We start from the raw sequence: 18,008 nt of genomic DNA on the forward strand, positions 1-18,008 counted from the left end.
TGTATATTAGCATAAGTTTGTTTAGGTTGGTTAGAGATGTACTCAAATATTGTTTCGGACCAAATCTAGTATATTTTTCATGTTATATTGAAAAAATACTTTTTATTCTCTATAAATTAGTTGATGTTATTTACTAGTTTTTAAATTTGAAATTAACTCAGGTTTACATATTAAAAAATAACTCCAAGTTTACATATTAAAAAAAAAGCTCAAGGTTGAATAATAAAAAAAGCTTCAGGTTGAATAATAGAAAAAAAGCTCAAGGTTGAATTAAAAAAAAAAAGTAAGACTTACAATTGCGTTTCTTTATAAACAGCTGTAAAAGGGTTGGAAAAAAAACATTTACAATAGCGCTTTATAGACAAGCGCTATTAAAGCTTGAACCTTTAATAGCTCTTTATACACGGGCGCTATTAAAGCTGGAACATTTAACATCGCCTTTCCGTAAACCGCTATTAAATACTGTTGCCAAGCGCCTTAATCACATATATTATAGTGAAAACTTGGGCTCTCTGAGAACCTCATCACGCGGCGCGTCATGGGCTACGCCCCCAGCGTAGTGCAAATGAGTTTTTTCCTGCATATTTTCCTGCTTTCTTGTGTATCAAGTAATCTTGTTTCCGAGTCGATTTTCTCTTGATTTATTGCTTAAAAACTCTAAAATAAGTCTAATGTTCCTCAAATAAGCATGGATTATGAGAGTGTGACGATACGTCATCAGTAAGGCACCACATGAAATTATGAATCTGGTGACATTAGTACTAAGGTTTTTTTCTTGTACTATTTTGAAACCAGTGGTGTCATACATACATGCTTATATGCAAAGGATTGATTAAGTTTGTCATTTGCATGCCTCTGTTATATTTGAGTTGTATTTTGTTGGATTACTTTATAACCGATACGTTGTATTCACTTATTTCTAATGTATTGTTTTATTTTATGATTAATAAAAAATTGTTTAGTTTTTTTCATTCAAATTTATAATAATTAAAAAAGATATTTTTCTTGAAAGAAGAGATTTAGATAAAAAAGGATTATTTTCATTATAGGCAACCAGACTTATAATAGCGGTAACAGTAATAGCATTTTTAAGCGCTATTAAAAGTCAAAACAAGCGTTATTAAAAGTCCTTTTTTGTTGTATTCTGCATAGGTTTTAAAAAGTGTTGAGAAAAGTAATTGGCTTTTTGCTCTAATAATTGTCTATGGTTGTAAAATTGTCACTACACTTTATAAGGTTGTGGCAAAAATCAAATTTAACCGTGGCTAAATTTTGCAACGTCAGAATAGGCTTCCCTAAAAATTTATGTGGTAAACTTTATTAGCTACGGTCAATGACACTTTTAACTATGATTTTGATTGTGGCTAAATAGCGCTTTTTTTGTAGTGTAACTTTTACAACATCCTCTCGACACCCATCTATTCCACACCTAAAATACCAAAATCAAATTATTTCTTCTCCCTAACCTCTTTAGGCAGCATGAAATAACTATTAAGTTAAATATAATTTTTTAAAAATTATTTATGCTAAAAATTCATAAATACTTTATTTGTAAAAGGATTTATATATATATGTGTGTAAGATAATTACACTTGATAATGGAAGAAAAACGGATAACAAACTGCGCCACTAACTCTTTTAGATGGAAAAATTAAATAAACCATATTAAATATAATATCTAGAGACCTCCGACTTAAATACTACATTTAGAGACCTCGAAAACACCACATTTCTATGCATGAATTAATTTAAACCTTTGAGAGAGGATTTAAATCACACCTTAATCAATTATAAAATAATAGTTGGTGCAATGGTCGTTAATAATAGTAATAAAAATAATAATAATCTATACTATATATAAAGAGGATACATGAGTTTTGGTGTGGACTTTAAAGTGTTATTAAAGCCAAAAAAAGTGCTATAGTAGCCCTTTTCTGTTGTAGTGATTAGCTATGATCAATGACACTTTTAACTACGATTTTGATTGTGGCTAAATAGTGCTTTTTTTGTAGTGTAACTTTTACAACATCCTCTCGACACCCATCTATTCCACACCTAAAATACCAAAATCAAATTATTTCTTCTCCCTAACCTCTTTATGCAGCATGAAATAATTATTAAGTTAAATATAATTTTTTTTAAAAAATTATTTATGCTAAAAAATTCATAAATACTTTATTTGTAAAATGATTTATATATATATATATATATATATATATATATATGTGTGTGTGTGTGTAAGATAATTACACTTGATAATGGAAGAAAAACGGATAACAAAATGTGCCACTAACTCTTTTAGATGACAAAATTAAATAAACCATCTTAAATACAACATCTAGAGACCTCCGACTTAAATACTACATTTAGAGACCTCGAAGACACCACATTTTTATGCATAAATTAATTTAAACCTTTGAGAGAGGATTTAAATCACACCTTAATCAATTATAAAATAATAGTTGGTGCGATGGTTGTTAATAATAATAATAATAATAATAATAATAATAATAATAATAATAATAATAATAATAATAATAATAATAATAATAATAATAATAATAATAATAATAATAATCTATATCTATTCTATATCTATATCTATATCTATACTATATATAAAGATGATACATGAGTTTTAGTGTGGACTTTTCATAATACCAATAATACCCTTGATTTTTTTTAGTAGCAATAAAAATATTTTATTAACAAACTCACCATAACATAAGTCACACCTTTTTTTTTAGTAGCAAATTTTTTTATTAACAAACTCACCATAATAAAAGACATATCTTTTTTAATTGGACATAAGTTAGACACAGGCAGGCGCGGAACGCGCTTGCTTGGCCCGCTAATAATAATAATAATAATAATAATAATAATAATAATAATAATAATAATAATAATAATAATAATAAGGTGGCGTCTAGTGTGAGGGATCAATTAAGTCCCTCACCGGTGTACCATTTAATTTGACAGTTAGATTAAATGAGTCTGCATGATATTATTAGTTGGTACCACACCGGATCTACTCCTCCTCCCAACTTCCACGTTCTCTCTCTGTCACCTTCTTGCATCGCCTGCAAAACACTTCTCATTCATTCCTTGGTAGTTGTCTGCCATGCTTTGTTCCACCAACCACAATACAATTGCATCCTTGTTATAAAATTCCCATAAGAAATAAAATTCCACGAAATCCAATTTACCATAGCAATATTAGAGGAGACATAGTCAAAACATAAAACACAAAATTTTGAAAGAGTTTTATTTGAATATTAAAACCCAAGCAATAGTGCCTCGACATGGGTTTAAGGTTGATTATATGGAGTTCCAATAATCAAGATGCAAAACCTTTTGAGTAGATGGACAGTGATTTGGGAGTTTAAAGTATAGTCGGGAGCGCAAGAGAAAAGAGATGAAGGTTAAAAAATATCTTATGTAAGTGGTACATCATAAGATCTTGTAGAACTATTTAATCCGATGGTTTTTATTCGTGGTTCACCATGAGGCACTTAGTTGATGGTCCACCCTAGACACCACCTAATAATAATAATAATTTTTCAGTCTTCTTTACAAAAAAATAAATAATTGCCATTTTCTTCATGCATCATCTTGTGATATGGTTGTAAAGTATTATAGAATTTCAATTTTTGTTTTGGTTTGTTTATTTACCCAAAAATAAAAAGAATGTTATAGAACAAAATCAGCCACACTTGTATTGGACAATATTTAATCGAAAACAAATAAAAACACTGGTTTACATGCATGACATAAAAATAAAAATAAAAAAGCATACTCATTACACCGATTTTAATTCACTTCTAATCTATCACACTTCTAATATCTTATTGGTATGGACACACTTTTCTAATTTTATTGTCTCTTCTATTTTTATTTTTATTTTGGTAGTAAATTGTCTCTTCTATTTCTAATTTTCAATCAAGAAGGAAAGGAGAATTTGGTGAACAATTATTCCATGAAGCATGCTCCCTCCATGAATCTCGAAACCTTTTCAAATCAACAAAAGAAGATCCACCTCCCTCTTTTGCCTCCTTCGCACTTATTTTCATTTTCAATATCCTCTCTCTAATCTCTATTCCATTGTCTGATTCCATCAACTCCTCAACTCGTTTACTTAATTCAGCTCCACTCACAAAACCATTTGACTCATTTAGTTTCAAAGCCACCTTCATTTCTTCAACCATAATTAATCGATTCAGCCTTTGTTCTGCGTACAAAGGCCATGCAATCATTGGCACTCCTACGCAAACAGCTTCCAATACAGAGTTCCACCCACAATGAGTCACAAATCCTCCCACAGATTCATGACTCAATATTGCCACTTGTGGTGCCCAATTCCTCACCACCATTCCTTTCTCCTTTGTCCTCTCCAAAAATCCTTCCGGCAACAATTCGTCCAATCTCAGCTTCTCTGAGTCTATGTCGCTCCTTATAACCCACAAAAATCTTTGCTTAGTTTTCTCCAATCCAATAGCTATCTCATCCAACTGTGCCTTAGAAAATCTTCCCATACTTCCGAAGCACAAGAACACGACACTTTGACTAGGTTGCATGTCAAGCCAACTCAAACACAAACTCCCACTTTCATCTTCACCCTTAGAAGGAGCTGAAATCATAGGTCCAATACAAAACAATGGAGGTGTTGTTCCTTCCGGAAGACACAACCCTGCTCTTAATGCTTTTAAAGCTCTTGCTTCAATACCATCAAAAGTGTTTATGATAACTCCATCACTTTCCTTCATACTTGTTGCCATATCTAAGAAAACCTTGTAACCTTTTCCCTCACGATCCTTCACATGTTCTGGCATATCTGCTATTGGAATTTGTGGTAGCCCAGTGATGTGAGGATACATGAGAAACTCTTTAAGCGATTTTGTAGTATTTTGGTGAATGGTTGGGAGTTTAAGAAAAACTGCAAGAGTTGATGCTCCTGAAGTGTAGAAAAAGAAAGTTGGTATATCAAGAGTTGAAGTGATTTGGTTTGCGCTATAGTTCATGAAATCCAAAATAACACCTTTGAGGTTCGATGTTTTTGATGTGGATTGAAGAATATGGTTAACATGGTGGTTGCTACGCCCGCAGACTTCAAGGGGGAGTAGGTGTGGTGGAAGTGTTACTGACAATGAAATGGAAGGAATGTGGTGGAAAGTGATTGATGGAAAAGATTCACAACCAAAGGTGGTTATGAGGTTTTTGATATCCGGCGGCTGCACCGTGGTGTTTGGTGGACTTAGGATTAGAATTGATATAGAGAGTGAAGGGTTATCTGTTAATATGAGTTTGCCTAACTCAATCATGGAGTTCAGGTGTCCTTTCCCAAGAGCTGGGTATAGAACTAACGAATCCTTCATTTTTAGGATTTTAGGATATTGGAACTGCAATGAAGTTTAGATTATTAGGATAGCTCTGCTTTGATGAATATATTGTTTCTTTACTTGTTCTATTTAAAGGCAGTGTGATGCACTAGTGTCCAAGTGAGTAATTGTTGCCTAAAGATAGTTTTTAGAAAGAAATGAAAAATACCACAATTGATTGTTAGTAAAAACATTGTTGAAATGGTCGGAAATTAAATTTTAAATTTTCTATTTCTTTATATTAATAGTAGTTTAGTTACTAGTCTATTAGACTAAAAAAACAAAACAAAAATGAAAGAAAAAAAACTAATAAAATGTATTTTTCTTAGTCATGTAATCTAGAAGCTATAGATTTTACCCTTAAGTTGAATAAATGAAGGTGTTCAGGGTTCAAATTTCAGCTCTGCATATAGAATATAATAAAATATAATATTCCTATCTACTAAGTTAAGTTCAAGGGGACAAATAAAATGTATATTTAAATTAATCAAATGAATTTTTTTTTTTTTTGTCTAATATCATTTGTTTGATTGTGTAGTATGGATATATTGGGGTAGCATATTATTGGTATTTTCATTACGTTGTTTCTCTTTGTATTGTGATAGGGTGGAGTACTCTCTGTACATACATATCATTTGCATGTGAGTTAAGTACCTCTTGAACTGATTCCACGTGAAATGATGATATATACTAATCAACACACTTTGAAGACCTTTCGTAACTTTGCTATAACTTGAGAGGAAGCCCTCCAATAAAGAAAAAATCAAATCTAGTGTTACCATAATCATATCAAACCACCTTTGAACCCCTCACCACACAACCCAAGCCAAAGGACACGTGGCCAACAAGTGATTTTCCGATTCTGTATCCGATCCCCCCACCCCACAAGCCTTACACAATGTCACACTTCGTCCGTTCATTTTTATTTGTCGTTTTAGAAATAAAATATTTGTTTCAAATTACTTGTCGTTTAGATAATTTAAGGTTAAATTTTGTCAATTATACCCTCATATAAATTCCAAATATTTAGGAGTAGTTATTGAAATCATAAAAGATTTAATATATATTTAAAAAACTAAAAAAAAATAAAAAATTTGGTACATAAAATATTGTATTTTTTACATAATATATTAAATTTATTGGAAAGAGAAAATGTGTGCAAAAATAAATAAAATTATTAGTGAATTAAAATAAGGGTATAACAGAAAAATAAGGTGCAAAAATACACTTTCTTAATTTATTGTTTTTTTTTTCTAGAACGACAAATAAAAAGGAATGGAGGGAAGAATAAATTAGCTCTTGTTAACCCCAAGTAGTGCTTGCCAATAAAAATAATTACCTTTAAAGGAGCCCAACTCCTCCAAATAATGACCATAGACTTCATAGAAAACATCACTGGAATAGATGAAGGGGAAAAGTTATTCAACAAGAACAAGTCATTAGCACTTACGGTATTTTTGGCTCGTGTATTTTTTACTTATAAAATGTATTTGTTTTTGTTGAAAGGACAATCATTAATATTTTTAACTTTACACATGTGGAGGTAAAACATCAAGAATATACCAAGATCAAATCATGTGGAGGTCTATGCAACAAGATCAAATATGAATTATACATATAATTAGGTTTGAGACATACAAGAAGAGGGCATTATGTAAAAGAATATTATTAGGTAAGTCCTTGTAAGTTTTTTTTCTTGGTTTTAGTTCCTACAAATTTAAAAATTGGTGGTTTTAATTCATGATGGCATATGTGGCCCAATATAATCATAACATGTAGAGCCAGGGGCGTCTCCGAGTTTTAAGAGGCTCTGTGCAAAATATAAAAGTGGTCCTTTAATAAAAAAAATTATCAATTTAAATTGCATATAATATAAAAAAAATATTCTTGTAAACATATAAATTATCAATATTAAATATTGCATTAAATTAAATGGAACAAGAAATACAAAATAATTATCTTTGTATATAACGTCAAAAAGGAATATCATAATCTAAGATTAAATTTTATGCAAAGATTAAAATGAACTAGAACTATATTTACGAGTATAGATAACTAATATATTGATACTCATATGATATTTATGAACATTAACAATATATAACTATTATTTTAGGGCCTAAAAATTAATCTATTAATATACATCTAATATTTTATAAGTATAAATAATATATAAGTAATATTATAGAACCTCAAATTTTTTAGTTGAGGCCCTCAAAATTTTGAGGCCCTATGCCGTAGCACACATCGCACATGCCTCCAAGCCGCCTCTGTGTAGAGCCATATGGTCTAATAAGATGACTTAAAAACTAAAAATAATTATTTTTCATTTAAAAAAAAAACTTATTTATTGGTATGACGTGTGTTCTGATTTGCTCTAACTTGAAATGTTTTTGATGAAGGTTTTCCGAGGGGTATACTCCTATCGAATATCTCTTTATAAACTGAACTTGTTACCTTCCTCTTCATTCCATCCAAATGCATCGGGGAATATTTGGTATAGCATCGGGGAATCTAGTCTCTGGAGTTGTTTAGGGAAGTCCTAAATAGTGCAATGCAATGGATCTCGACACAAGAAAATTACAACATGATTGCTCATTGTTTACATTTTGGTATAGCATCATCACTTGGTATTCCAATATACTCCCTAAAAATGAGTCAACTTTTTTTTTTCTTTTGGTTTATAATTAGCTGGATATCGAACCCATGACCTCTAACATACTACCAAAACTCCTCACCACTTGACTAAACTCAATGGCTTAGTCAAGTTCTTAATCTTCAACAGCTATAATATTTTATCAACAAAATAAAAAAACGGCTAACATTAGTATACTATCAAAAAAGTAAAGGTGGAGAATAGTCTATATACTAGTAAATAGTAATACAAATTTTATTAATAAAAAAAATACAACCTGCATGGTGATTTGGAAAAATTCATGAGCAATAAGTCAAATAATCCTTTCAGGAATGGCATGAGAGATGATCTACTTTATTTATATGTAGAAATGTCACCAAATTATATTTCGAAATATAAGACCGTTGACGAGTGGATCCTACAACACAAACATGTGCTTTGAATATATTCGTGCATGGATTAATCACAATGCTTTGATATATAATTGTTTAGTAAATGTCATCGATTTTTAAAAATGTGTGCTTTTATGTTGTTCATACCCCAAAAACTATAATAGTCGACATTCTTATTTCTTTTGAGAAATGAAAATAATTTTATTGAGTTGATAAATACGTATATCCTTAATCTTACTACTTGGTATCTTACTACTTAAAATTCTCTTTAAATAAAATTCTCCTTAAGCTTGGTTGGTGTTTAATCTTGCATTCAATTAAAATTCTCTTTTTTAATATATATTTCCCCTCAAGATATTTAAAATCTCTAAATGTACACTACTAGAAAAATCTTAAATACCGACGGGCAAAATCTGTCTCTAAAATGCCAATATTCCGTCACTAAGCATGTTAGAGACAAAATTAGAGACCGATTTGATTCTGTCTTTAATTTCCTCGTCTCTAAACTATCAGAGACGGATTTTATATTCTGTCTCTGATTAGAGACAGAATTTATCTGTCACTATCAAATAAACATCGGTCTCTAAATATTGTATTCAAAACATAATAAATCCGTCTCTAAAGGAGACAGAATTGTCCGTCTCTAAATTCAAATAATTCTGTCTCAAAAATTCCATCTCTAAGCATAGAATTCTGTCTCCATATTGACAAAACACTTTAGATTAGAACTAGTTTCACTTAATCTCACAGATAAGTAATTCTAAACATAATTAAACAGAACTGGTTTTATAATTAGATTAGAACACAATTAAGCTCACACGTAACAAAACTACAAATAATCCAAATCATAAAGAAGTTTATTCTAATTGCATTTTGAAATAAACCAAGACACATAAATTATTTCATTCAAATGTTACAAAATCACGTTAATGTACAACTATTTTCAGCTCAAGTAAATAATGAACTCTACAAATATTGTCACTAAAATACATTTACATATGATAAAATGCAAGGGTCCCAATAAAACTTGTTTCTCATCCGCATCAAAACTTGTTCAAGTAGCCTTTGCACATTGTCATACTTCAGTTTGCATATCCCTAAAAACCATTTTAAAATTATATATTAGTAAAGCACACATTACATAATTTACTAGAATACAACTACATAAATTTCATCAAACAAAACCCACCAGAAATTAAGATTGACCAATATACATCAATCTAATAAGCTCTTATAGTTTTAGTTCCTTTCAACAAGCTTTAATGTCTAACTAACTTCTTCTTTCATAGTAAATTCTTATCTACTACAAGATAGTCTAAAAATAGATGCATGATGCATTGCCATTAAAAAAAAGATGCATGATGTATCAAAGTCCCTAGACATTTGGTTTGAATGCAACAAGTGAACACAATATTAGCATAAATTGATTAAAATCTTGTTTAGTAGAAATATGAGCAAGAGCCTAAACTAACTACCCAAGATAACTAGCCTGCATAACTTACATTTGCCAACTTGAAACAACATAGGCTTGACCTTCTCATCAACTAGAAGTAGCATACTCTTCCTCTCCTCATCAAGTAGAGAAGCAACTCTTTCATATTTGATGACAAATCGTCACACTCTCTATTCCATGCCTATTTTAGCAACATTAGATACATTTTAGTAGGTTTTTAGCAATAAATATGAGAGAAATCTAACCATTAGCTTGATTACTTATTTTGCAAGAAAACAGGAAAAACTGCAGGAAATGAATGCTTTTCACTACGCTGGGGGCGTAGCCCATCACGCGCCGCGTGATGGAGCTCACAGGGAGCCAAGATTTTCACTCTGATCACGCGCGGCGTGATACCTGACCACGCGCGGCGTGAACCTTTGTTCAGGAACTGGATTGCTCTCTGATTTGATCACGCGCGGCGTAGCTTTGACCACGCGCGGCGTGAAGTCTTGATTGAAGAAGAAGATTGCCTCTGACTTGATCACGCGCCGCGTGATTCTGTTACCACGCGCGGCGTAGTTGATGGAATTGCAACCACGCGCGGCGTGATGGATCTGGCGCGCGGCGTGGTTGCGTTCTGTATATATATTTTCTGCATAATTCTGTTTTCGGGTGGGAAAATTCTGCGAAATTGGACTACATTCTGGTCTTGGAACTTGAAGATCGTGATTCAACACTCCAGTGGAGAGCTCCAAGCGCATCAGATCATGGATTCACAAGCCGTGGCGATGAAGCGAGGAAGCGAACGAAGAACGATGAGGAGCTAAACTCCTTGGAGGTAGGATCTAGGATAGTCTAGAATGTAGGGAGATCCTGTGTAATCTGTTATATGTGTAAGAATCTACTCTTTTCATAGTGATTAATTTGATGCAATTCAATGTTTAATGCTTTACAATCCTTCATTAGTGTTGTAATGATTTTGAGTTAAGTCACGTGCGAGAGTATTGATTTAATGTCTGAACTGAATTGTATTGAGCGCTCGAGTGTCTCCGGTCGAGAGATTGAGGCATAGAGTGTAGCGAACGATTGACGCGCGTTAAGATCATTCGTTGTAGGTAGCTTCCGCCCGAGAGATCGGGGGAGTATCGACAACGAATAGAGTGGATTTTGACAAGAGATTGCGATTCACTATTTTGTCGATCTAGTTGTTAACACTTGAGTAGATTCCTATGATATAGTAGATTGCATGTGGTTGAACTATAGACTAGGCGATTCCGATGATTCTACCTCGCTTTTCCATTATATCAAGCATATTTTCTAGCAATTCATTACTCAACATACCCCCAATTTATGTGTATTTTCTGTATAATGTCTATGAACACCATTCGATTAGTTTGATCACACAATCCCTGTGGATCGATATTTTTATTACTACGTGATTTTCGTGCACTTGCGAAATATTCATCAAGTTTTTGGCGCCGTTGCCGGGGATTGTGATTGATTCAACTAGGCAATAGTGTTCATATTTTCTGTGTTTGTTTGATTATTTTCTGTTTTATATTTTTCTCCCGGAGCGTTCTACTTGTGTGTTTCATTGTGCATGCGGAGAACAGGTCCTCAAGAGCTGCAATTTGATCCGGAGATTGAAAAGACAGCTCGCGCAATTCGAAAGGCAACAAGGGAAGCTCAAGCTTTAAGGGGAACAGCTTTGCTAAGGGATACACCGGACTGTCAAGGAAGGACTGCAGCAACAATGGAGGAAGAACAGGTTCCACCGGTTCCTCAACCGCCAAGGCGTACCCTTGGTGATTATGGGAGAAGAGACAATGACGCGTTGGCAAACCAAGGCTTTCAGCCGGCGAATCCTGTCTCATTCGACATCAAGAACACGGTCCTTTCCGCCTTAAAAGAGAATCCGTATTCAGGTTCGGAAGCTCAATGCCCGAATTTACACTTGTCTCACTTCTATGAAGCATGCGACTATACCGATCCGCCGGGGGTGAGCGAATCGGACAAAAGACTGAGGTTATTCAAGCATTCTCTCACCGGCGTGCTAAAGATTGGTTAGACACGATACCCGCCGGAACAATTGAGACTTGGAGACAGCTGGAGCGGAAGTTCTTAGACCGTTACTTTCCTATTCATAAGTTTCTAGAAAGAAGGGCTGAAATTAGCAACTTCGAACAAGCGGATGGTGAGACGTTGTATGATGCTTGGGAGAGGTTCAAAGTTTGTCTTAAAAGGTGCCCGAATCACGGTTTCGATGGCCACAATCAGATGCAAATGTTTACCCAAGGTTTGAGGGCTCAAACGCGAATGATACTTGACGCATCAGCCGGTGGTTCGTTGAAGAACCGTGACGAAACTGAAGCAAGAGAATTGGTTGAAAGCATGGCTCAAAACGAATATAGAGCTACTAATGATAGGGGAGCTAAAAAGAAAGGCGGAGTGTTGGAATTGGATACCCAAACAGCACTATTGGCGCAGCAAAAGCTCATGACTAGCCAAATGGAAGCAATGATGAAGTTGCTGTCCAATCCACAAGTTCAATCTTCTCCAATAGGTAAAATTGACAATGTGCGCTGTGATTTTTGTTTGCAGGACCACCCTAATGGCGGATGCTTCCCGGAGGGTTCAGAGGAGGCTCGCTATTTGGCCAATTTTCGGAAGCCGTACAACAACAACAACAACGGTTCCGGATGGGGGAATGGTATGCAAGGTCAAGGTACACAGCCACAGCAGCAAAGGCCTCCATCAAGGATGGAAGAGACTCTAAATCAGTTCATGCTCATGACCCAAAGCAACTTTGAAGCGATGAAATCGAGTCAAGCAACCTCTAACAAGAATCATGAAGCTTCTATAAAGAATCTTGAGGTGCAAATGGGTCAGCTGTCAAGACAGTTTTCGATGTTGCAAAACCAAGGAGGGTTCGGTGGAAACACTCATGATAATCCGAAAAATGAAACTTGCAATGGAATCACTTTGAGGAGTAGAGAGATACCGGAAAGGCCAGCTATGGAGAAGCCCTTGAAAAAGAAGGTCATTGAGGGAGAAGTCGAAAATAAGCAAGAAGTTGTAGTTGAAAATGAGAGATATGAGGGAGAAGTAGAAAAGGAAAATGTGTCTAAGGAAGTTGAGATTAGTGAGGATGAAATAGAAGAAGTTGAAAAACAGAGGGAGATAAAAGAAAAAGAGAGTAAGAAGGTTGAGAAAGGTAAAGGAGTTGATGAATCGCCATATGCTAGGATGCCTTTTCCTAGGAGAAAGAAAGTTAAGAATCTTGAGCGGGAGAAGGAGTTCAAGAAGTTCATGAAGGTGTTGAACAAGCTTGAGATGGCTATACCTTTAGTTGAGGCTTTGGAGCAAATGCCGAGTTATGCAAAGTTTTTGAAGGAGCTGCTCACAAAGAAAAGAAAACCATTGGATGATGAAATGGTAAGTATGACGGAGGAGTGCAGCGCCCTCATTCAACGGAAGCTACCGCAGAAAAAGAAAGATCCGGGGAGCTTTACAATTCCATGTTCCATTGGAACGCTCACCATTGAAAAAGCGTTGTGCGATTTGGGTGCTAGCATTAATCTAATGCCGTTATCAATGATGAAGAAGATACCGGGAGCTGTAGCAAAGCCGACAAAGATGAGTCTCTCTTTGGCGGATAGATCGGTTGTGCATCCGGAAGGTATCTTACATGATGTTCTGGTGCGAGTCGGCGGATTTGTGTTTCCGGCTGATTTTGTTGTCTTAGACATGGAAGAAGACAAGAATTGGGAACCCTTGCTGTTAGGAAGACCATTCTTAGCTACCGGACGCGCCCTTATCGATGTAGAGATGGGCGAGCTCATGCTAAGGACCGATGATCAGCAGGTAACATTCAATGTTTTTGATAAGATGGAGTGTGATGATGGTGACCCCCAATGTTTTAAAATCCAGGTTTATGATCATATTGTTAAACATGCGCTTAAGTTACCTTGGAATGCACACTACTTGCCACATGGTGGCGCTTCTTCTCCGTGACCCTTAGGGGCATGGAACGTCAAGCATCGGGACGTTAAACAAGCGCTGGTTGGGAGGCAACCCAACGGTTTTTAATGTTTTAGTGTGTTTTCTTTTGAAGTATGTAGGTAGGTGTTTACACTGATTTTTGGTAAACAACCGCTAGTTTAAGTTAATTACTTGAGAGATCAACTAGTAAATCTCGGGACAATTGTTCATGCATTTTGTTAAAGGAAATTTGGAAGTTTATCATTGAAGACATCCTTATTTTATAGAAGAACACTATGTTTAATTTCTGAAACATATGTTAAATGCAATTAAAGCAAGTTCACTCGAACGAGGGAACTAATGAAAAGCAGAATTTGTAAATGCTTTAAGAAAATAAAGACTTATGAAAAGTAAATTTGCATTTAGAATGTAAAAGTTACAAAGAAAATGTAAAGGTTCACCGATTCATACATCTTTCTCGAGTAACTCGTTTCTCGCCTTAACATGGATACTTTGAGTGTTTGAGATTTTATGTAAATGAATTGTGACCCCTACTTCGACTATACATACTTCTATTTATAGAAAAACTAAGCAACGTCTATCCTAACGTTAAACTATTAAACTTCAGCCACGCGTCCTCCTGCATTTGAAATGAACCAAGGCCTTTAAACCGTTGTAACCGTCGAAGTCGAATCATACGTAAATGATAAAAAATGCTCTAAGTCCATATCTCTTGACTACTTCGATTCATTGGCTTCCATCGAAAGATTCTTCAGTCTCGAGCTATGAAGCTTTTCCATTAGGATTCTCTTGTTCTTGAAGACATTACCCTTAACCTTCATTTAAACGATAAGAGAAAGAATCTCTCTTGTTTTTGAAGACATTAAAGACTAAGGCTACCTAAAGCCATTTCAACAGGTTTTTACAGCAATAAATGTCTTTGGAACTGGAGATTATAACATATTTTACCTTGAGCTAAAATATGGGATAACAGTAGGTGTGCAGCAGAAGCAAGGACGGAAGCAAAAACAGGGCAGAACAGAATTCTACCACGCCGGGGGCGCAGTACAATCACGCGCGGCGTGATCCTTCATCACAGAGGAAGGAGTTTTTCAGAAGGCATTACGCGCGGCGTGGGGGTATATCACGCGCTGCGTGAAAACTGGAGGAATATGGAGTCTCTGACTAAGTGATTACGCACCGCGTGATGGTGATTACGCGCAGCATGGTCGGTTTGAAAGGAGTTCTTGACCGTTACAATTGGTACTACGCGCGGCGTAGCAGGGGTCACGCGCGGCGTGGTTACACAGGAAAGCGTGTCAAATTTGAATTTCTTCATCTTCTCAACCACTCCATCCGTCCCATCATCAATTCACACGGTCTCCCACACGGAAAACTCCATTGACAACCCATTTTCACTCTCCAAACTTCTCCAATTTCACTTCTAATCACCTCCAATCATCCATTTCATTCACATTCACATTACACCCATATCACCCACTCCTAATTCCACTCCAAATCCCTCATTTCATCCCACATTTCACCAACTTCCCAAATTTACCCATTTCAATCTTTACAATATCACCATGTTGACTAGGCTAACCGGAAAGGGAAAGAAGAAGAGTGATGCTAACCCTCCGCAAGAGCCTCCAAAGAAACCAAGAACGAAGATGAGTGCAAGCAAGGGCCAATCTTCTCGGTCCGCTCAAGCATCTCCTCCTCGCCGGAGCAATGTGACTCAACCACAGGTTCATCCCCACTTCATCAGTGAAGTTCATGAAAAAAGGTACTCCCAAATTCGAACCTTTACTATTAATCAAGAGAAGGGTTTTGGTGAGGATTTGCTTAATGGTGTAGCTGAGTTAGGGAATGAGATAAAGTCTAGGGGATGGGAGAGATTTAATAAATTGATGATTAAAGATGAAATGAATCCTGGAAATCAGATGTGGGCTAGGGAATTCTTTGCAAATGCCTATTTACCGGATCAACCAATGTTTCCGGAGTATGTTTCTGTGGTTAGGGGTGTTAAAGTGAGTTATTCTTTTGAAACTATAAATAATCTGCTTGGTTGTGCTGCTGGAGGTGTGTATGAACTGTTGCGTGATAGAGAGAGGATTGACAAGAGTGGTATTGAAGTCAGGGAAGAACTAAAGAATATTGTGTGTCGTCCGGGGGCAATGTGGCTAGCCCACTCTGCAGCTTCTCTCCCTAGAAGGTTGAGCTTAACAAGTTTTAATCCGGTTCACCGTGCTTGGGGTGAATTTTGGTTGAAAAATGTGAGGGTTGTTGGCAACAATTCAGAAATTCAGCTTGATAATGCGCACGCGGTCCGGTTGTTGGTTGAAGGGAAGTTTATTAATCTGGGATATTGGTTACAAAAAAGATCTTCATGAGATAGCCAATCATCCAAATCCGACTTTTACTTTGGGACATTGCAATCTCATCGCTGCTTTGTGTAGGGCGAATAATGTTCCCATGAATGTGCAAGAAGGTGATCTTCATCCCGTTCGTCCATTGTCTTTATCATACTTCATCAAAAAGTTTGAGAGAGGTCCGATTGTGCCCCGAGGTGAGGGGAATGCTGCAAGAGAGGAAGCTTTGAGAGAGGAGGAAGAGATTAATCGGTTTGAAGAGGGTAACCATCCGGATCAGCAGGGGGATCCGGCAAATGAATATCATGACATACCAGCTCAAGACCCTCCTCGGTACTCTCACGATATAAATCAGCTTGCATCGATGTTGCATCAAATGGAAATTTCTCAATATTCCGGGCTGCCGAATCTCTACTTTGATACCGCCTCTTCCATGTACACCGAGGCGATGACTTACCGGTCTACTTTCCCTCCTCCTACTTTCGGGACCTTGTATCCCATTGATACTGATTGGGAGGCGCATCAGGCGAGGGAGCTGAGCTCATTTCAGGCCAGACAAGCTTATAATTCAGGTCTGCGAACTTCTGAGTTAGCTGAGATCGAGAGGCGACGCCGGGTTGAGCAGGATGAGGCTGCTGCAATGGAAAGGGAAATGCTGGATGTGGATGGGCTGAATTTGAATTTGAATAGCCAAATCACAAACTACTTCACTGGCCAGCCGGATGATGCGGTTTGATGTTGCTGTGGTGGTGATGATGTGCTGCTGCTGCTACTGCTCTACTACTCTATCTCTATCGTTACTTTTTGTCTTTTATTTGCTTGGTTTGTAATAATATTCTGATGTTGCTTGGATATTGGCTGGATGTTTTAAATGTGTACTCTAATTTGAATCTTCTTTTGTTTTATTGTGGAATGATTTTTACTTCTAGAATTTGTTTCAATATCTTGGCATGTTCTTTCTAGTTACTTGAGTATCAATTACTTGATTTTCTCCGTGTGTGATATGTGAAACTTGCAGTGCAATAGCTTGTTGCACTCATGTGATCAAGAGGCAAAGGAAGGGAACGCACACTTTTTGACCGGTTCTTTGATTCGACCCAACCGAGAGGTATTGAGCCAAACACTCATTTTTCTTCTATGTGTGATATCCACTCATGTATTGTCTCTTGATGTTGCTTGTCGTCTTTGTATTTGATTGGTACTTTTGTAGCACACACGAGGCATGTTTCTTGGTACCTTTGAGCCTTTCTATCCACCCTTACATATAATTATCCTTTGCTTAACCAATTTGAGCTGAAAAAGAAAATGTTATTTTGCAAAACCTTTAAGAAATTTTTGTTGAAAAAAAAAGGAATGACTTTCTTGGAGGTTAGGCACCTAATTAGTGGTTGATGCGCATTGCTCACCACTAAGTTTGGGGTTGCTCTTTGGAATTAGCAACAAATTAAGTTTGGGGTGAGGGTACTAGAGAACTTACAAAAAGTTTTGATTTGAAAAATTGAGAAAAATTTCAAAATTTGCAAGGCAAAGAAGAAGAGAAAAAAATGAAAAAAAAAAGAAGATGAATGAATGTGAAGGGAAAATAGAAAAGAAGTACAAGAAAAAGAAGTGATAGCCTTGAATTCAAAAGAATTGCAAAACTTTGTTTGATGATTGAAAAAGTTCTCTAGTCCACTATAGTTCAAAGGAAAAGGGGGTTTGGTTTATGAAATATTTTTGACCATAGGGGGATCTAACTCCAAGTTTTTCTACTACTTATCCAAAAATGTCACCATCCACCCTAGCCAAGCCACGTTATAACCCTAAAAGACCTCTAAT

General features: G+C 35.7%; 2 protein-coding genes and 1 long non-coding RNA gene across 3 annotated transcripts; 1 reads left to right on the plus strand and 2 right to left on the minus strand.

Moving 5' to 3' along the window:
• Positions 1-3,864: 3,864 nt before the first annotated feature.
• LOC123907121 (UDP-glycosyltransferase 1-like) lies at positions 3,865-5,431 on the minus strand. The gene has a single exon (XM_045957229.1). The coding sequence runs from the start codon at positions 5,370-5,372 to the stop codon at positions 3,936-3,938; it is 1,437 nt and encodes a 478-aa protein (XP_045813185.1). The 5' UTR covers positions 5,373-5,431; the 3' UTR covers positions 3,865-3,935.
• A 3,850-nt stretch (positions 5,432-9,281) lies between these two features.
• LOC123907123 lies at positions 9,282-10,004 on the minus strand. The gene is made up of 2 exons (XR_006809159.1): positions 9,905-10,004; positions 9,282-9,499 (listed from the first exon to the last, which is right to left on the minus strand). It is a non-coding gene; the product is annotated as an uncharacterized LOC123907123 (long non-coding RNA).
• Positions 10,005-13,272: 3,268 nt separating this feature from the next.
• LOC123907122 lies at positions 13,273-17,156 on the plus strand. Its single transcript, XM_045957230.1, has 2 exons — positions 13,273-13,962; positions 14,816-17,156. Exon 2 carries the CDS (start codon positions 16,135-16,137, stop codon positions 16,924-16,926), a length of 792 nt encoding a protein of 263 aa, XP_045813186.1. The 5' UTR covers positions 13,273-13,962; positions 14,816-16,134; the 3' UTR covers positions 16,927-17,156.
• Positions 17,157-18,008: the final 852 nt, after the last annotated feature.

This window comes from Trifolium pratense, linkage group LG2, assembly GCF_020283565.1.
Source record: "Trifolium pratense cultivar HEN17-A07 linkage group LG2, ARS_RC_1.1, whole genome shotgun sequence".
NCBI classification, from domain to species: Eukaryota; Viridiplantae; Streptophyta; class Magnoliopsida; order Fabales; family Fabaceae; genus Trifolium; species Trifolium pratense.

Excerpts from the sequence above, each read along its gene's own strand:
- LOC123907121 (XM_045957229.1), bottom strand. The coding sequence starts at position 5,372 with ATGAAGGATTCGTTAGTTCTATACCCAGCTCTTGGGAAAGGACACCTG.
- LOC123907122 (XM_045957230.1), top strand. The coding sequence starts at position 16,135 with ATGCGCACGCGGTCCGGTTGTTGGTTGAAGGGAAGTTTATTAATCTGG.